The 21,453-nt window shown below is 38.9% G+C and overlaps 1 protein-coding gene across 6 annotated transcripts in view; it reads right to left on the reverse strand.

Moving 5' to 3' along the window:
• Kcnip4 (potassium voltage-gated channel interacting protein 4) overlaps positions 1–21,453 on the reverse strand; it is a 1,104,843-nt gene that overhangs the window by 105,086 nt on the left and 978,304 nt on the right. Inside the window, exon 2 of one of the 6 annotated variants that reach the window (XM_021260223.2) lies at positions 21,047–21,148. The exons of the other annotated variants lie outside the window; for them this stretch is intronic. Coding sequence (XP_021115882.1) covers positions 21,047–21,148 — 102 coding nt within the window. The remainder of the gene's footprint in view (positions 1–21,046; positions 21,149–21,453) is intronic. 6 annotated transcript variants of the gene reach the window in all.

A 21,453-nucleotide genomic window follows, 5' to 3' on the forward strand; every position in this document is an offset into this window, starting at 1 on the left:
GACAGTGGATTCACTTTGCAGCTCAGCCACTGTAAGACAGTGTGCATTTTGGGGAATTTTAATATAGTTCCTCACATTTAATGAACTCCTGTTATATCCCTTATCAATGTAATCCTGATCTTCACAATAACCTTCCCAATAAGGTGGAATTATCCATTTTTTACTTGTGTAGAGACTGAGCATCAAAGAAGTGGAAAAATACTTGGCCACATGTAGCATGGAAGGAAACACAGAGACTTAATTTACACCCAGTCTTTGATGTCACACCTTATGTTCTTTCTACTTGGCCACGTTCTTTTAATACTAATAAAAACAAAGACAACCTCAATCCTCCCCTGTACTATCAAACTTCTCAGAAAAATTGATAATATCTACTGGGTCCATTTGGTGCCTCTTTCTCTCCCTTTAATCCATTCAGTTTGACTTCTGGTCTTGCTATGGACTGAACTGGGTCCCTCCAAATTCATAGGTTGAAGACCTAACCACCTACTGTGGTTTCTCCCCTTGGTGCTCATGTGTTAGAAGCCTGGTTCTCTGGGACCTAGTGGGAGGCCATTGCTGGGTCCTACCATCTTGCTCCAATTTCCTGCTCAGTATGTAGTCTCTCCCTCTTGTGTGGCTCCCTCTATGGCGCCACCTGCCATGATGGGCTACATCCAGGGAGACCCTCACCAGAGCTGGAGCCCTGCTGTTTAGATTTTCAGACTCCCAGAAAGTGTGCCAAATTTTTTTTTGTTATAAAGTATCTAGCTTAGGTATCTTATTACAATACTAAAAATGGACAATACACAGCTAATGTGACTGTATTTGGAGGTAGGGCCTTTAAGGAAGTAAGATTAAATAAAATAATAGGTTAGGCCCTTAGTCCAATAGGCCTGGTACCCGTGTAAAACAGAGGAGGAGACCCCTGGAATATAGGTTTACAAAAGAAAGTTCAGGTGAAGACACAGCAAGAAGACAATATTCTGCTGGTACCTCAACCTTGGACTTCCAGTCTTCACAACTGTGAGAACATAAGTTTCTGTTACTTAACCCACTTAGTGTCATATTTGTTATGGCAGCATAGCAAGTTAATTTATCCATCAACATTCAAGTGGCACAAAAAACTAATAAAAGCACATCTTGTTACTCACAGTTTATCTAGTATGTGCTGGATAATTTGCCAATTTGTCTTATTATTGTATTTTCATTTCACTCTTCAAGAGAGCGATTAACATCCTTACTTTTTAGATGAGAATATTGGTGTTAAGTCTAACATTACTTGGCTTCCCAAGTAGCCCAAAGTCTAGTTAGTAATGAAACAAACAGGTGTCTTCAGCTTATTAACACCCAAGTGTTTAAGGACTATGTGGAAACTGTTAACAAAATCCACCACCCTTTAGAGAACCTTTGCTCTAAACCTGGCAGAATATTATCTCATTTTAATTCTAACAAAAATTCTGTGAGAGAGCTACTGTGGCTCTTATTTATTTTTTTTTATAAGGAGTAAATTGGGACTTACAGAGCCTAAATAATATAATCAAGGTCACATGATGGATCTGGGGTTTGATCCCTGGCTTTTGGACACTAATAACGATGGGATTAGTCAACACTCTATTTTAAGGGAGAACAATAGGTCTATTGTTTTATTGTCTTAAAATCCTATGGGACAAATGGTTGTAATTATAAGTGATTGGACATGAAACACACAGTTCTTCAATTTCCCTCCAAGGGACACTCACAGAGGCATCCTGAGGTCACTAGGCTATCAGAGGGCACTGTGCTGCTTAGAAGCACAGAGCAGAAAAATAGGATGGGGATGGGTTCTCAGTACTGGGAGGAACACAGGGTCATTTGTATCCCTACATTTCACCACACAGAAATCTAGGGAGAGGCTGAGTAGTTTGGCTGGGAGAACAAAAAACACGGATCTAGTTGGGACTCTGGTCTCCTGAATGTCTCAAGGATCTGCTAAAGTTTAGCTTCGAGGAGCATTTCAGAGGAGCTCATTCTAAGGCTGCATTCGCATACGGAGACAAGCTGAAGACAAATAGTATTTTAATTCATGTATCTTGGAACAGATTTGATTTTAATCAGGCAACAAATCCCCAAACCCAGACATCCTTGAGTCTCTTTGGTTGTCTCTTTCTGTTCTTTGTTCTTTAGATTTAAGTCTTTCAGGGCTGAGGTTGTCCTACCTCTGAGTCAACAGTCCCCTCAGGCCATGACACAGTTGGGCTCCAAATTGGAATTCACATCACCAGGGAACAACAGAATGGGTTTTAAAAATAGTCATCTTTCTCCCCTTTCTCACTTCTCTTAAAATACAGTAGAAGCTTATTACAGTCTAACTCATAATTGTGCAAATTTAACTTTACCTAATGTCAAGCCATACCCCTGGAGTATAGCTACAGAACACCTTGCTTTAGAAACAAAATGGGTGGGAGTTGTGCTTTCCCCAGATTTGGGGTTATAAACAAGAATCACAAAGCAGGGATCAAGTCATTTTAGGAAGAATAATGTCACTCTTTGGAGGATTCTGTTTCAGAACTTAGGCCATACACACAGAAGTGAGTTCTAGCCTGAGATGTCATAGCCTCCTTTGTCTGCCTGGGACCTGCCAGACTACTGACCAGTCTGGTAGCATCAACTTTGGCACACTAACAGTGAACAATTTAAAATATTAGCTGGGCATGGTGGCGCATGCCTATATTCTCAGCATTTTGGGAAGCTGACTCAGGAGGATCCCAAATTTGAGCCCTGTTTGGGTAATCTTGCAACTTAGTGAAAACATGTCTCAAAATAAAAACAAAAAAATTAAGAATTGGGATGGGGATGTAGCTCAATTTGGAGAACTTCTCATCAATCTCCAGTAATATAAAAAAAAAAAAGTGGAAAAAATGAATAACTATCCAAAGTATTTCAAGGTGGTTCCTTTCCTAAACACAACATGACCCTTCTTTGAAGCTGCATAAATTTTTCATTATGAAAAGATCATAAATACCGTAACTTTAAAATTCTGTTTGAGCTGAAATTGATTTGGGTGGCCAAAGCCTTAGCCTGCTTGTCTTGTATTTCTTTATTTTAGTACTTCCAATGTTTACCTTTTATTAAATTGGCCTGATAGCGCCTTGATTGTTATTATGCTACTAACATTAAGATAAGGTCACTTACTTTCTAATAGTATGTTACATATTATTAAACATTTAGACGTTTGATCCAGTAGTAGATATTGGAGGGAGGTTTCATTAATTTTGTTCAAGGTTTTCATTCTGCACATGCTGGGGGATTCTTGACCATTGCTCTTCCCCTGAGAACATTTGACATAAGAAAGTGATGACTTGTTCGTTTCATGCTCAAGTCTAACACATTAGCACAAGATAAGCCTGCTACAGGAAGATTCACAAAGCTATTTTTCATAGCACCAATGTAATTTTCCCCTTTTCTTTTCAACTTAGAAAACATGTAGGGGGTAGGGACATGACTAAGATGCCAATATACTCAGCTTTCCGTCATTCCATTCTTTAGCAATTCCCCTCACCATGCTCACAGAGGTTGGCCTGAAAATCAGTTAGGAAACAGTTTTAGGGGTTAAGGAATTTGTTCATGTCTGCAAATTGCCTGACTGTTGACGGGGGAGGCCGGATCCACCACAAACCTGTCTTTCTTCTTCCTGTTCTAGCATTTGACTTCTGTGGACAGAAAGTTCAAGTCTGACCCAGGCACTGTAACTGCCTCTTTAAACTTTGACAGCTCTAAATTTTTTTTATCTCCAGAGGTTGAAGGCCTGGGAGCCCCCTTGACTCTTCCTGTCTTCAAAACCCTTCACCCATCCACCCACCAGGAGCTATTTTTAGGTGCACAGGGAGAGTGCACGGCGAGCAATTAATTCCAGACTGATAATGTGCAGCCCACGAGGAGAAAGCAATCCATCCATCTGAAGCATTGCGGGAGTCCTCGCCCTTGCCAGACCATCCTGAGCAATTGCAAACCCCCAATTTTTCTCAGTCTGAAAACTATTTCTTTAACCCAAGCCTTAAATATATTTTAGGACAAAAAGCCTTCTTTATAATTAGTACTTTACTCATATATCACATCAAAAATTAAAAGTACTTTGAAAATGGCCAATTATTTTGAACATCTTCTGTTAGAGGGGCTTGTTGGCAATGACATTGCGATTTCCATTCTAGGAGAACTTAAATTGCTTTGCAATTGAATGATTGAATTCAATCACTTATAAAACATAACAACTCAAAGGTGAGCTGCTGCTGGAGCTATTTCTCACAGCATGTGTGAATGGATCGTCTCTACCTTATGTACAAACACAAGTAACTCTTTAACAAGCTTATATTTTAAAAAATAATCACCTAATTGGAATGCTTGTTATAAGCATTAAGCCTATTATTGCTACAGAAAGTCATAAATGGCCTCTTTTGAGAGGAGGTAGCATTTCTTAGGTAATAGAGTCTTGATCAATTTTTGGTAAATGGGGGAAATAAAAATTAAACTGCCAGACATACAAACAGAAAAAAAAAAAAAAACAGAGGAAGATGGAAACAAGGGATGTGGTTGAATTTACTCAAAAAACAGACCAAAGAATATTCATATTCTAATCAGGAAAGGCAAAAAGCCAAGAGTGATTATGGTCAAAGAGAAAGGTTTTAAAAAGTAATGAAACATACAGGTGATGAAAGGTAGATTAGATTAAATCATTAAATGAAAAATTCCCTCACAGAGGATTTTCTCTTGAACTTTGATGGATTTTATTTATCCCCCCAAAATCTACTAAGATCAAACCATTTTATATTAATTGCTCTATAAAAGCATTTCACTTATATTATGAAATCCCCAACACCACCATATTAATGCTAAATTCCTGTTCTGTAGATGAAGACACTGGCATAGAGAGCTTAAGTAATTTGCCCACAGTGACCCAGGAGCAGAGCTCCTGTATAAACTCTGAGGAGTCTGCTCCAGGGCTCAGCTAAAGTGAAGGAGAAAGGATGATGCCCCATGTATCTAGAAATCACATACTCTCATAAGAACCAGAAAGTAAGTAGCAAAGTGCTCTAAGCAGAAAATAGAGTTACACTGGAATTAAAATTAGCTTTGCATAAAGCTCCTTCAATTGTAGATTCACATTTAGATACAGAGCCTTAGTTCAACGGCTGTAAGTCAAAAGCCATTTGGCACATCAGTGGCAGAACGAGGCCTAAACCCTGATCTCCTTGACTTTCACTGTAGCACTTTTCCAAATGCCTGTCATAACATCCTTCAGCAATGAGTGTCCCTGTACTTACTGTCTTACTGGTTTTAATAAGCTTCTGATTCCACATCAGAAGCAGGTGCAGATGGAGGGATTTTGAACTAAAAAGAGCATGTATTAGTAGATTTCCTGAAGCTGAGGCACAATACTTCACATTTAAATACTTCACTATTTAAAGCAGGAGAAGTTTAATTTGGTTCACATGTTCAGGGGGTTCAGTCCATAGCATGATGACTCTAAGGCAGGAACATCATGGGAGGTAGGCATGGCCGAGCAAAGATGTTTAGTTCATGTTGGCCAGAAAACAGAACAGGGAACTATGACAGAGAGGAAGTGTGGAGGGGCCAGTTACTGTACTGGAGGTAGCATCTCCATGACCTATGCAGACACACGCAGAAGTATGCTTTGCTAATCTCCTGGGTGGCCCCCAAGCCAATCAAGTTGACACAATTAAGCTTAACCACCACAGAGCACATGAGCAACAGCAGTAATATCTAACATTTCATGACTGGCTCTATAGAGTAAACAAAATTAGTTTTTCTTTATTATTACATATAAGTATTGCAATTATTCTATGCACAAAACTTGACACTCTTTTACAGATGAGGAAAGCAAGTTTGCAAGGAATGATATAATTTATGAAGGACATAGAAATAAGAAGATATGGAGTCAGGACTTAAACCCAAGAATATTAGCCCTAATGTCTAGAAATGACACCTGAAAAAAGGATAAAGTTGAAAGGGGGAAAAGCATGGTAGAGGAAGTCATAACAATAAAACAGTCATTGACCAACTTTTTATCCTTAATCTTTACGGAAAGGCTTTCTTCCACTTACTATATAATAGGATGGCAATACACTTTTAGAGAATATTAATTAAAATTATATATTTTAAAAATTTGCTATAAGTGAATACATGTACAGAAAATATATTAATGCACAATATGTTGCTCAATTCATAAGATGTTACTATGTTGAGTTAGAAAGAAGATAGAACATAGATTGAATCTACTACCATGGAAATTCAGATTCCTTAAGGGTCTAATACTGGGGAGTTTAGGTGAGTCTAGTAGTAATAAATTCTTGCTGATGTATTCAGGAGAAGTTTTATAACTAATATCAGTGATTGAGACAATATTGTCACAAAACTTTTATACACCATGGCTGTGTTTAAAACAGAATACTAAGAAAATCGAGCAGTTAGCTGTGTTTTATCATGCTCCTTTTACATTTAAACTAGTTTTATGATTCAGAGAAACTTTAGTCTCAATGTCAACTGGCCATTGATTGTGTGATGAGGATAAGCTAACAAAATTCCATGTGCCTTCATTCCTTCATATAATTAATGACATGAAACAGGGATAAAATAGTATCTAACATTACACGCTTGGGTGACAGAAGGCATTGAATGACATGGTATTCATGCTTGGCACAAAAACTTTATTCATAATTGTGTTTTTCTCATTATTTGCAGCAATGTGTTATTGGTAATAATATATAGTGTCACCCTTAAAACAATGGGCTGAAATTATTCACTTGCTACAAATTTTCATATTTCCTGGGTCTGTCCCAATCCCGGCTAAATCATGTATTTAACCTCTTCAAGCCTCCACTTAAACATCCATAAACTGGGGCTAATATTTGCATCAATTTCACAGGGTTGTTTCGAGAGGCTATTTGGATTACTGGCAGGTAGCAATACATCATTAGATGAAAGCAACTATGTTTATTGATAATAATTGTGCAATTACTAATGAGGCATTATTCTAGAGTCTTCAGGAGTGAGACTCTTGGGACAGTACTTGGGTTGGACTGAATCATTTCTCTTTTTAACTTTAACTGGCTCTGTGACCTTGGGAAAAGAGCTTAGTCTCTCTGTGCTTTAGTTTCTTTGTCAATTAAAAGGGTGTAGTAATAGGACCTATTGCATAACGTCATTATAGCATTGAAGTGGGACAATGTGTGTAAAACATTTAAAATGCTGTCTGTGAAGGATGCCAGGGAGCAACAGGGCATGAGAACGCACTGCTCAGGCTCTGACCCGTCTCCTCCATTAGACGCCAGGGGCCTGGTGGGTCAGATCCACATGTGGCTCACAGAGAGGTTCATCCATAAATCCCAGAATGATGCTTGCTTCACAGTAGGTATTGGTGAGGATTTTGTCAAATGATTAAATAACCTGGGCTTGAGTTCCAGCTTTCTCGCTTAGTAGTTCTGTAACTTAGGAAGGAGAAAATTATTTCAAACCTCAGCGTCAAATCCTCAGTGTCCTCATCTGTAAGATGGTGATAATGACTGTGCTTGAACAATAACACTGAACATGAAATAGAATCATATATTACAGGATTTTGAATAATACATGTTACTTCTTAGGAAGCCACATACTTGATTTCTGCTATTATACGATGATTTTGCCAATGATACTTCTAACATCTGCTCATCTAAAATTTTAGTTTTACACTGCAATTGAAGTAAATTAGTTTTACACTGCAGTTGAAGTAAATTAAGTATGATTTTATTACCCCCAGGAATACCCACTGGAGAGTAAGTTTACCTCCTAGCATATTCAGAGAACAGTGCGATATACTACAGAATTGTTTTGCTCCCCAAGGCCTCAGATAAAAATGTTTTGTTAAGAGGTTAAAAAGGTTATCTGTGTAAGTTCATCCCCAGAACATGTCTTTGGTTTTTATTTTTAATTTTTTAATGAAATGTTGCAAGCAAAGATGGACCAGCGCTTCTAAAAATCAGCTGCCAGTCGCTTTTGCTGCTCCAAATTCCTTGGCAAGAAGGTGATTTGAAAATAAGAAGGCTAAACTTTAAACCTGCAGGCTAAGCAGATAGCATAGCCATGCTTTGTATTTTATAGGCCTAGTGGAGTGGAAAATTGAGTCTGCTTGAAGTGTAAGGTTCCCATTTCACTGACTAAAGAAAACCAGCAGAAGCCAAGTGCATGGACTGGATTCACAGTTAGCCCCCAAATTACTTCTTACACCAATGCAAATGGAAAATACGTGTGAATAATTTTTATTAGTCATATGGGTTATGAACTATCAAAGTATCAATAAAAGAAGCTACGTGGGTAGCCAAGCATCAAAATGTTACTGAAAGAAAAAATATAATTTTCTTGTATATCTAATTCCCCACATGTGTTTTATAAGTAAGCATCATTCTACCTAAATTGACAGTAACAAAAATGGTAAGAAAGGGCTGGGGATTTAGCTCAGTGGCTCCACGCCTGCTTCAGAAGTGCAAGGTCCTGAGTTCAATCCCTGATACCAAAAAAAAAAAAAAAAAGTAAGAAAATCAAGTGGGAGGTGAACATTTAATCACACAGGTAACCAAAATATCAAACCAACATCCGCCTGCCAAAATAACCAGTAAGAAAGTGCAAAAATACACAATCACCACCAAAAAGCTTGTTTCAAGAGCCATTTGTGTTCTTCAGGCATTTCAAACCAGTATGTCTATTAAAACAAAACTCTCTTTCTTTAACTCACTTTAATGTCTTCTTTCTTTTACTTCTTAATTCGATTAATATCATTGTCATTCTTTTGACTCAACTTTGTTTCTTTTTCTATCTTTCACTCAAAACCAATTACACAGTCATGGTGCATTTCAAATTTGCTCTTGCCTTCCCAACACTGTGGCCTAATATTTAAACCTTCGTCATCTCACTGTTCAATATCAAATAACTGCTTTGATGTGTAATAATTGTGAGTTCCTAAGGTTAGTGACTGAATTTCATTGTTTATTTTTCTCTTCTAAGAGAGGATTATAATTGTACCTTCCTCGTGGGCTGGCTACTTATTGACAGTAATTGCAAGAGCTTACTGTAGTACTGTGCTCAATAAAAGTTAGCTCTTGAGATTGTTTCTTGCATAGACATTGTAAGCAGTTTTCCAATTGATTTTCCTGTTTTCTTTCTTTTTCTCCTGCCAAAATTTAACTATCTAATTTGTTTTTGTGTCACCTTATCACTCTAATTTCAGTTGCTTCCTTGATTTAGAAACCAATATAGCAGTAGGTTTTGTTATAGTTTTGACATCCTATCTGTGCCTTGTTTTCAAGTGTTACTCTTCATCCTTAATTAATCTTTCTTGCCTCTGGTTTCCAGTTCACCACCATCCCTTCTAAATTGGAACTTTTGTCCAGCTTCTTCTACTCTTGGCCAAGTCTCCTCATCTCAACATCCAGTCAAGACAGAAAATCACTCTGCAATTTACTATATGTGATGCTGAAGCGAGCACACTCTGCAATTTACAATTTACAAACCTCATTTGAAGCCCCACTGTCCCCCTGCACAGTAAATGTAGCTTTATGTTGTGTTATGGTTTGGATCCTAAATGTCCTCAGTTTCATGTCCTAAAGGCTTGGTATAATTGGGAGGTGGTGGAAACTTCAGGATGTGGAGCCCATTGGAAGCAAGTTGGGTCTTCCTAATGGGGACCTTCCTAACAGGGGCACGGAGGGTGTCCCCTGGAGGGGAAGAATGGGATCCCAGCCCCTTCCTGTATCTCTCTTTTTGCCTTCTGGTCACCATAAGGTAAGCAGCTTTTCTTCACTGGTCTGAAAGCAATGGAGTTAAATAACCCAGACTGAAACCTCTGAAACTATGAGCCAAAAATAAACATTTCTTCTTTATAAGTTGATTACCTCATGTATTTTTGTCACAGTAATGGAAAGCTAACTCACACACGTTGGTTGCAAGTTCTTTCCAAACCTGGCCCTGGTTCACCTTTCTCACTACTTTTCTTCCTTGTGTGTTACCCCTCCTAACTCTCTTAATTTTCATACTTTCAAGGATCTTCTTTTTCTATCTCCAATGAAATGATCCTTTTCCAAGGGGTCCTGCTGAAATACTACCTCCTTGTGACATGTGATAGTCTCACGTAAGTGACTGCAACGGTTGTGCTCATTATGGTGCCTGTAGGACAACAGTAAGACCATCAACATTTATTGCCCACCTACATAAACATTGTATTAATGCTCACTTAGTCCTTTGAGCAAACACGTAGAATATTTACCATCATCATTCTCACCTTACTTATGAGGAAATCAAATCCTAGGAACCACAAGAAACTTGCTTAATGTTTTTATAGCCAGCTAGTCATAGAAATAGAATTTGAACCAAATAAATTAGTCCCAGAGTTATGGCATTTAACTTCTTAATACCAATGCTAGTCTACTATTTCCTCTTACAAAATTTTACTATATCTTTGTATGTGTTGTCCATATATGTGTCTGTGTATTTCAGTACAATGTCAGCCTTCAGATGTAGAGATCTCTGTGTTCTCCTATGCCTAGTACTCTTTCCATTCAAATGGAATTCTCTGCCATGTTGAACTGAAATCCACTAAACCTATCTACAGGAAGCAGCAATCCCAGAACTCCTGCCCCTGGCTTTCCCATACCAAGACCATTCATGATTTAATAAATATTTCCAGTAAACATATGATGAACCAGGAAAAACAATGCCTATGTTTTCCATTTGTCACTAAATACCTGTATGACTTGGGCAAAGCCAGTTAACTTCTTTCTGTCTCTGTCTTTGTCTCTGTCTCTTCTTTTACTCTTTTGTTTTTTTGGTACCTGGGATCAAACTCAGGTCCTTGCGCTTGCGCAGCAGATGGCGAAACCACTGAGCTAAATCCCCGGCCTCTGTCTCTTATTTTAGTTTGGAAAATGGAGATTGCAATCCTTGGGAGATGTTTTCACAAGATTTTTATGAAGGTGAAATGACATATTCAGGAGAAATAATGTTGAACACTGTAAAAGGCCCATACAAAAAGAAGGGAGAAATACTCAAAAGAGTAAAACATGTAGTCAACAAGTAAATAACAGTGCCAGTTGTTATTAGATATGGGTTAAGTGAGGTTTCTAATGTCTGTCATGGTTAGGAATTTGTCTTTGAAGGAGGAAATCATATGCAATTTAAAACACCCACTGTCTGTCAGAGACAGAAAGAAGAAATGTCCTCACCATGGCACCTGTGCTACAAGGCACGGAGGAAGACTTGGGCCTGGCCTCTTGTTGTTCCTTCACAGATGATGAGACTGAGGCCCCCAAAAGGAAACATTTCATTCAAGCAGCCGACACGCCATCCACAGATGACATGGGACACAGGTGGGTGTCCCAGGGTAAACAGGTAAGTAGAAAAACACCTTGTCTTGCTTTTTACCCAAAATGGGCCAAAACCCTGGACATGACTGAAGAACTGTGAAGGATACGGACAATGGAGCTCAAATGTTGGCTCAGCCCATTTTCTTCCTCTTCCTGATGATGCAACCCATGCAATTTAATTAACCACACACACCTCAGTTTCCCTTTCCGTAAAATGGGTACAGTAATGTTTACCTTACATGATTATCTTTTTTACATAATGAGTTATCTGTGCAAAGCACTTCAAACCATACCAGGCATAGAAGAAGTGGTAGATGTTCATTACATAAATTAAAATAACATCTGAGAAGATAAGCACAATATTTTTAATCCTCATAAAGATAATGAAGTTGAGAGATATTAGCTTTATATTGAGAAATAACTAAAAATTAAGTTTACAAAACTTCACAGATTATGCCTCTGTTCCTCCAAAGGTTTTCCTAACTACATGCTCAGGTCAGAGATTTTAAGCTAAATTCACCAAAGAATTAGCATGAGAGCAATTAATTGTTTGAAGGTTAAGCAGCGTCTTTGTTTTTAATTTCCTGGAGGTCACTGTTACATTTTTAATTGGCTACATATTGGCAGTTCAAGGAACTTTTTGAAAACGAGTCCAACTGCTGTTTTTTTTGCCAAAAGAGGCACTCAAAATTTTCCACAATCAATGTGCTACCAGGAAAAAAATACACCAAAATGTAATGCTATATTTGACACCAGAAGTGTGAAGAACAGGTAGAAAATTATGCCTTAAATTATGCCAAGTAATATGCTGACGGTGGCTTAAAGGTTGTAAGTTGTCTAGTCTCATGGTAACCTTGTTGCATTCACTCGCCTGTGTCTGCTCAAATCAGCAACAAAAAAACCCCTGGAATGAAGCTTTAATTTAGTGAATCAATTATTTTGGTTGAATGAGGGCACTGAAATATTATTATGATTCAAATTTAAATTAAAATGTGTATAAATATAAACACTTATAAACCAAATGTTTAATAATTTATCTTTTGTATTTATTCCAGACTGTTATCTATAAGTAACCTCTTTGTCACCACAATATCGTTCGAATAAATAGCAAAAAATGCTTTATTTATTAGAAGAAAGTGAATTGCTCAGAGTTATTCAGTGAGGAGATACAGTACACACATGACAGCATTTATTTTTAAAGAAAAAGTATTGTGTTCACGTAGAATATAGTAGCAAGAATTGCGGGATACTAAGCATCCATGAAGTAGATTCTTCAACTCCTTAATCCTAGAAATATCTATGCAGCATTCATAAGCATTTATGATCCAGTTGTCCACCTCAAGGATGTCATGGGACTAAGAAGGAGGATTATAAGAAGGGAAGCCAAAGCAACTGATTCTGAGAATTGGGACTGGTTCTGTCGCTCTGAACTCTTAGCTTCCACAATGTAGAGAAAGGAAACATCGTCGTCCTTTGCCGCTGGCCCACTGTCATGGCCTAGATTGAGAGCGGCCCCCAAAGCCCTCATGGCTCTCGGGCGGTGAGGTCTGGTGCAGGAGGCTGGTGCCCGGGGGTTTCCCGGAAGGGTCTATCTCCCTTCCCAGCTCCTCCTTTCTTGCGCTCTGTTTCCCGGCCTCCCTGATGCGAACAGCTTCTGTCCACCCAAGCCCTTCCTCCATGCTCCTGACCATGAAGATTTGTGAAACTGTGAGGTAGATAAACCTCTCCTCCTCTTAGGTTGCAGGTGTCAGGTATTTTGTCCCACTCAAAAGGAAAGTGGCTAAGATACCTATCTCCACCCTTCTAAATGTTCCTCTGGGTCCAGCCAACTAAACACTATGGACAATATTATCTACAACCCTTGACCTTCTGGCTTCTAATTGGGGCCAGCCCATAGGCTTGGCAACACCAAACAGGTCAGGGAGGAGGAAAAGAGAGGCCATGGTCCTTCTTCTTTGGGTCTCCTCATTAGTCAGCAGTGGCAGCATCTCCCTGCCAAGGGCCAGAGTTGCTGTTGGGATGCCCTCTCTTACGGCTCTCTTCCTGTGATTTTGAGCTTATAATTTCCTTCCTTTGTCCTCAGATTCATCCAATATAAAATAGGCCCATTCTGGGGCCAGGGATGTAGCTCAGTGGTTCCACCGCCTGCCTCCAAAGCGCAAGGACCGGAGTTCAATCCCCCGGTACTGAAAAAAAAAAAAAAATTAGGCCTATACTAATCCACGGGGCTTATCTGTGTGTCAAATCTAAGTGGCTGTCCTTCATTCCTTCCTTGAGATGTCTCTTCACATTTTCTATCCTGAGTATGATCTCTGTCTCTCTTTCTCCCCTCCTCTCTCTCCTTCTCTTCCCTTCTTATCCCCTCCCTTTGCTTCCTTTTCTTTCCCTTCCCTTTTCTCTCCCCTCCCTCTGTGTTACTGACCTACATCTCCAACCCCTACTTTTAATTTTTATTTTTGAGATAGGGCCTTGCTAAGTGGTTAAGTTGCCCGGGGTAGGCTCAAAATCCCAATCCTCCTGCCTCGGCTTCCCAGAGTGCTATGATTACAGGTGTGCACAGCCTTGTAGTGATTGTCTTGTCGTAATTCATTACGTTTATTGTACTGCTGGACTAGGAGCTTCGGATATAAGGCTTTATTCCTCCAACTTCCCAGCTTGGAGATTCTGTACAAATCAGTACAACCCTTCCAGGCCTCAGCTGTCTCAGCTGGGAAATAGGAACGTAAGTCTACCTTCCCAGAGGCAGAAGGCCAGGCCTAATGTTTGCCCATGTGATGGTTACAATGACCTCTTTGCCTGTTGTGCTCCTTCCGCCCACAACCTCTCCAGGCTCTGGTGCCACTCGCTTCCTCTTGATTTAGGTACTCAAATTTCCCCTCATCAATGAGGTTTCCTCTGCCCTGGTCAGTGTAGTCCCCTTGTGCATATCTACTTTCAATTACATTACACAGGTTTACTTCCTACACAATACTCAGGACTTTCTGAGATTATCTTTGTTGTCATGTTTCTTCTCTGAGCTCCATGAAGTGAACCAATAGTGTACTTATTCCCTACTTGAAAGCCAGAATCTAGTATTGAGACTGTTTCACATGTTCTCTCAAAACAAACAAACCAAATCCTGGAGTAAAAGATTAATTAAAGAAACTAAGATAACTTATGTAGTAACTCCAGGCATTTTCTTTAGTAAGAAACACAAAAGAAATTTAAAAATTTACTTGCCACGTAATCCTTCCCTTTGTCTCTTTTAATGGTTCTTGGAAGAGATACAAGGGTCTGAGCCAAAGCCATAGCACAAGGGATGTGAAGAAGTAATTTACAAAGATATTTCAGAGAGAAAACTGACCAGAATTTTGAGACCAATAAGATGACAGGCAAGGGATCAAGAAGAGGAAGAAGATTCTAACTCCAGCCACTGGCCAGCTGTGGATGCCTATGAACTGTGGTACAGGAAGGTCAGGGGCCTGTTGCTAAGACAGGATGATTAGGCTACTAGACATGGCGGGGTCTGATCAGCATTCTGGGATGGGTGTTCAAAGTGCAGTGGGTAATTGCCTGCTTGCGGACAGTGGGATGGGCAAGTCAAGCAAGGCCATCCTTAACTCGTGGTCCAGGTGTTGCCAACCTCTATCCCAATCCTATTTCCCACTCTTGTTAGGGAGTTATTAGTGTCAGGGGGAAGACATTCCCAAACCTGCATTATTTCTCACTAGATCCTGTCTATTATGTTACTGTTCAGCTACCAGTCAGGTGATCAACTGAAGGAGCCTTTGACCCTGCATGGATCTTTAGCTCCTTGACCAAAAGCCATGCATGTTGCTCCTCAATACCTTTCCAAGGCTGTTGGACTTTTTGATAATTATCTGACAGTCTTGTCAAATATCAAAGTCATGACACATGGCTTGACACAAGCAGTTGGGGGGTTATATAATTTTTGCTTTCTATTAAAGAGGAACAATACATTTAATTTTTGAACATTTGAAAATATCTCTGATCCTTCATGCAGAAAATCTTTACCACAGGCTACTTCTTTTAATGCTTTAACTTGAGACAAAAGTAGTATAAATAATATGTTAGGCCTGAATTTAACAAATAACTACAAAACATATCTAATTTGCAAGTACTGAGAATATTGCCTATGCAAAAAAGAAAAAAAGACGTGGCAATATGTATGGTATGTGAAAACATTTGATAAGCTAATTCAAAAAAGATTTTTCTTATATATATATTGGTAACCATATGTTCACATAATATAATTATTTCATTTATTAATTTGAAATATGGTAGGCAATTATCTAAAAGGAGTATATAAATACACATATTTAGATATTTATACCAGTGGTATTTATATTAGGTGGAGAAAAAGGGAAAATATATAAATACCTCCAATCCAGGAGTTAAATATAATACACTAGATCTAATGTACAATGTAATATTCTACTTATCATTAAAATTACATTTTAAAAGGGATAATAATGTTAGTATTTATGAAAGCATGCACTCTAATAATAAAGAATAAAAATTGGCATAGATATGAGTCATTATTGCACATGCATCCACGCAAAATTATCTGTGTATCTTGTGTACCACAAGGTAGGAGAATATAGTGGAATTATGAGTGTGCTATGATGTGTTACATGCACGTGTGCTTTATCTTCTTTTTGCACTTTTCAAATTGAGTATTATGAATGTGATTTTTATAAACATGATATTTGTCATTAACCATCTCAACTCCACAAGGGGAGGAGGAGGAAGAAGAGGAAAAAGAAGAGGAAGAGGAGAAGGAAGAAGAGGAAGAGCAGGAGGAGAAAGAGGAAGAGGAGGGCTGTACTCTAGAAGAAGGATCAGATTCATCCCTCACTACGCTCAGGGATGGGGGAGCACCAATGGTGTTGTAAATCAAAAGGCAGGGTGACTTTGGCTTAGAATGAAATATACCTTAAACCTGTTAACAACACGATGGGTGGCTTCCGGGAGAACTACTCTTTGGTAATGGCCAGTGATTCTGTGCTCCAGAGGGGAAGCAAAGCTAAGTGTCTTCATATGCTCCTTTCATTCTATATTTCTCTGATTCTGGGAATCTTAAGTGCTTTACAGCTCAGCAAGAGCTTGAACTGTTCTGCAGGAAATATTTTTTCTTTTGCTATTTGCCTATTATAGATAAACTTCACATCCTTGCCATGAAGAATTAAGAGCCCTTTCTTATACTCTTCCTGGAAAAAAGACAATGGAATTTAAAAGGAGTATGGGCCCACTGAAAAAGGAACTTTCAGTTCCCTAGCTTTAGCAGCTTTGCGGGATGTGGTGGAGAAAACTGCTCATCCCCTGACATGCCATTCATGACTTGAACCACCCAGGTCAAGGCAGGATTCACCCTGGGGTTCTTCACAGCCCAGCGGCAGGCTTGGAGTGGATACGCTCTTCTACCAGGTAGCCCTGACCCTTCTGCCAGTCCGGCATCACCTCCTTTTACCAACTCTCCCTTGTGTCCTCATAGTGTCTTTTCAGTCCCGGGACCAGTTGCTTAGGGGCCAGTACATGGATAGGGAGCAAACAAGACCACCTTGTTAGTGTAGTAATAGAATTAATGTGTTTTCCTTCTCAGTAAGATATTTATATGCACTGAGGATTTCATATGATAGCTGGTTACTGGGGAATGTGGTTACCAATGAAGACAGTTTTATATCTGTAGCCTTACGGGGTCCATAAATCATAGGCCAAGTCTAGTGAGGGTCCAATATCAACTAGTTTTCATTGTTATAAAAATATAAATTTTGTATTCATTGTGATCATGTTTTTATTACATTATTTATTTTAATTTCAAGAAACATCCTTTTTTTCTCACACTTAGTTAAAATTGATTTGCATCCCTGTGTGAATATTTAGGGGATAGCTTTGCTGAACACTGGTACAGAAAGAGTGTTAACAAAGGGGACAGTTTTGTTTCTCTAAAGTGCATGCAGACATCCATTTGAAAGTTGCGTTCTACTTGTCTGCATTGTACAAATGACTGTTTTCAGTAAATGTCTGGTAAATTGGCAATTTTGATTCCAACTTGAAGAGAGAAAAGCAATGACTCTAATAACCAACAGTCACTGACAAATGGTGGCAATAACAACTTGCAGATTTTGTATTATGTAGGACTAAGGCCTTGGCATTTGTCTAGATCATGGGCTTCCAGGTTGCCCATAATTGTCCTGTTTTGTTTGTGAAATGGAGTGTGTATGTGTGTGTGTGTGTGTGTGTGTGTGTGTGTGCCCCCTGAGAGACAAAAATCAAAGGGGCAAATCTCAGCTATAATTTTAATTTTTGTATATGGGTTATTACCAATAAAAATCATTTTGTCCTGCCGCCTCCACCTACAGAATATAATATAGTTCTAATAATTTTTTTATCTTATTTTTTATTTGTATATCTGTTATATTTTCTAATCTATCTCTCAGTACAAGGGGCAGAAACAAACATATAATAAATACTTACTGAATGAACTAGTGAATTAAATGAATCTTGTTAATAGGATATATTATCATGGGTCAGTGGCATTGAAATAAATTGCTCTTCTGTTCTATACCTTTCATGATATTGGATTGTTTGTGGTTCAACGTGCATTTTCTCCATTTGTGTTGTGGAGTCTAGTAAAATTTTAGGTCATTCACATTTTTTAATCACTAATTGAACCCATGGGTTCCTGAAAAATGGTGTAGTAGAATATAAAAAAGTGTTTGGATATACAGTTTTTAGTCCCACATGTAGATTTTGCCTCTAGCTTTTTTTTTTTTTTTTGGTACTAGGGATCGAACTCAGGATCTTGCACTTGCGAGGCAGGCAGTGGAACCACTGAGCTAAATCCCCAGCCCTGCCTCTAGCTTTTTAATGTTCTAGTTCCTCACTAGCACAGAAATTACCTTCTCTGTCTAAGAGTAGTTTGATGGTTGGAAAAAAATGTATGAAAGAATTTTATATCTAGAATACTTGTAAATATACATTATAAATTCTATGTACTATCTGTATAAAATCACCTAAAGGTTTCTTTTTAAATGTTCTCTATTTTCTCTCTCTCTCTCTCTCTCTCTCTCTCTCTCTCTCTCTCTCTCTTCCTCTTTCTTTCTCTATTCATTCCGGTAATGGGGATCAAACTCAGGACCTTGCACTTGCCAGCCAGGCATGGCGCCACTGAGCTACATCCCTGGCCCTTATGTTCTCTATTTTCTACTCCTTAAAAATGTCACATAATTGGAGGGAAATAGAAGATGGAAAATGTGATAGTTCTTCTATGTGTCCAACCAGCTAGGTGAAATTTTCTTCTATGTGTCCAAACAGGGATGGTGAAATTTTTAGAACCGGCTGTGGCACACATGGCATAAGTTCACCACCATTGGGCTGGGCTAGAGCATCCAAGTATTTAACCAAACATGAATTTAAGTGTTGTTGTGAAAGAATGTTATAGATGTGGCAATGTCTGCAATCAGCTTCCACTGCGTAAAGAGTAGATTTCCCTGGATAATAGGGTGGGCTTCATCTAATCAGTTGAAGGCCTGAAGCAAAAACTAAGGCTTCCTTCCTTAGAGGCAGAAATTTTGACTGAAGATTAGGAGCTCAAATCCTGCCTTACTTTTTCCAGCCTATCCCTTCCCCACTCCCTTAGTCCTGTGAGCCATATTTGTGATTATGTGTATGTGTATCTGTATTTGTATATTTGCTTCTGTTTGTTTTGTTTTTCTTGGAAAATCCAAGTAGCTAACTAAACCTTGGAAGTGGCCTATGTGTCCATCAACAGATGAATGGATAAAGAAAATGTGGCATTTATACACAATGGAGCTACTCAGCCATAAAGAATAGACTGAGTCATTTGTAGGAAAATGGATGCACCTTGAGACCATAATGCTAAGTGAAATAAATTTGACACAGAATGTTAAGAATTGCATGGTTTCTCTTATATTAGGAACTCAAAGTATAAATGATTTAAAGGCAATAATTTGAAATATTAAAAGGTCCAAAGGTGTAGGAGTGGTGGGAGGGTAAGGGGAAAGGAAAGAAGGGAAAGGAAAAATTGTGAGAAAAGAAAAAAATGGAAACGACGTCTATGCAAATAGGGAAGGATGGAGGGGGTGAAAGGACACACAGGTAAAGGGGAAAAAATAAGAACCAAGATACATCATGTACAGGTACAAAGACCCAATGATAAATGTAAACATATTGTATACCTAAAATGTATCAATAAAAGAATTTAAAAAAATAATTTAAGGGCAAAATGAAAGGAAATGGGCACAGACCATGTGGAGATGGGAAGGGGATCTGGGAATGCTGGGAGATGGGAGGGAGGGGAGGTGAAGCAGAAGTGGAAAGGATGGAGACGTGATACGTACAGAATATGCACCCATTCCCCATGGTGAAGGCAATTTTCCTGTTTCACAATATATTAATTTTTGAAAAGTGGGGTACAATGGTGACTGATGTGGGGAGAGAGTGAGAAAGGAAGACGTGTCCCGTTTCTTTAAATGTTTTCCCCATTCAAATAGTTTTTCTAACCTGGTGACATTTGTGAAGCTTGGGAGTTCCTAAATTACATACTATGTGCATAGGGGTCAAGAAACTTACAGAGTACAGCCAGTATGGATGGTCCTCAAAGAGTAAAAATAAAACTAAACTTACCATATGACTCAGAAATCTCACTTCTAGCTACACATGCAAAGGAAACAATATCAATCTGCTGAAGAGACCTCTGTACTCCCATATTTATTGCAGGATTTCTCCCAAGAGCCAAGGTGTGGCATCAACTTAGGTGTCTCTCATTGGATGAATGGATTAAGAAAACATGATATGCACAATGGAACAGTATTAAACCATAAAAATAATGAAATTCTGTCATTTGGGGCAACATGGATGGAACTGGGGGTCCTTTGGTTAACTGCCATGAGTGGGCACCGAAAGACAGGTCCTACACGAGCTCATTCAAATGTGAAATCCAAAAGTGTTGCTCTCGCAGGAATTGAGAGTAGAACTTGTGGTTACCAGGGTCTGGGGAGAGGAAGGCGGAGGGAAGGATGTGAAAGATTTATCAACAGCTACGAAGTTACAGTTAGGAAAAATGAGGTCTTGTGTCCTACTGTTCAGTAGAGTAGCTGTGGATAATGATAATGTATTATGCATTCCCCAAAAGCTAGACTATTTGAATATTTTCACCACAAATACATGATAAATGTCTGAAAAGATGGATATGTTTACACTAATTTGAATATTACACAATGTATCATGTGTGAAGACATAATCTGGTACCCAATAAATATGTACAATTTGGATATGTCCATTTAAAAGACAAAACAAAACAAAGCCCCCAAAGCATATAAGATAATACTGTTTAATGAATCCAGCTGCTCTGCTACCATGTCAGGCAACGGGAACCCCAAGAGTTGCATGGGCCTAGTCCTCATTCCTCAGATCAAACAGAAATGTCCTCATGTTCTGAAGCACAGACTTTTGTCACTGACTCTGTGGTGGCAGTCTGCCAAGCAGGAAACGCTTCGAAACTGCGCCAATGTACTCCGGGTAAACAAAAGTACATCAATAGAGTTGACTTTGGACTATGTGATATATTGATTCCTTTAGACCCAGAGAAATGTAACGCATGCAGACCTGAACAAATAAAACAAACAGTTCGGGGGCAAAAAGAAAACTGAACTTGCTTTGGATAGCAGGAGACGACGTTTTGGCAGCTGAGCAGGGCAAGAGCTTCATGAGGCGCTCTTTAATGCTGCGCTTGGCGTTGTTCTGAGCGTAGAGGAAACCTAGAAAATACATGATCAGGTCTGTTAATGTGTCTGCCCAGAGGGAGTGGGCCATGCTCCAGGGGTCACGAGACAGAAGCCAGGCAGCAGGATCGGGGTGCAGCCATCCGCTCGGGCAAATCACAGGCAGTGGGTTCGGATCCCCAAGTGTTTTCCTCCTTATTGAGGTTTAATTTTTAGAACTTTTCTTTATATTACATTAAAGATTATGATTACCAAGTGAACACAAAATCATAAAAGGATATCTATTGGATAACAAAAGCAAAATTTGGTGGCTTTTTGGGGTCATAGGCCAGGAAGAAAAC

The sequence above is a fragment of the Heterocephalus glaber genome, unplaced genomic scaffold (genome assembly GCF_053883595.1).
Source record: "Heterocephalus glaber isolate CG9 unplaced genomic scaffold, H.glaber_assembly_v1.0 deba00001509, whole genome shotgun sequence".
NCBI classification, from domain to species: Eukaryota; Metazoa; Chordata; class Mammalia; order Rodentia; family Bathyergidae; genus Heterocephalus; species Heterocephalus glaber.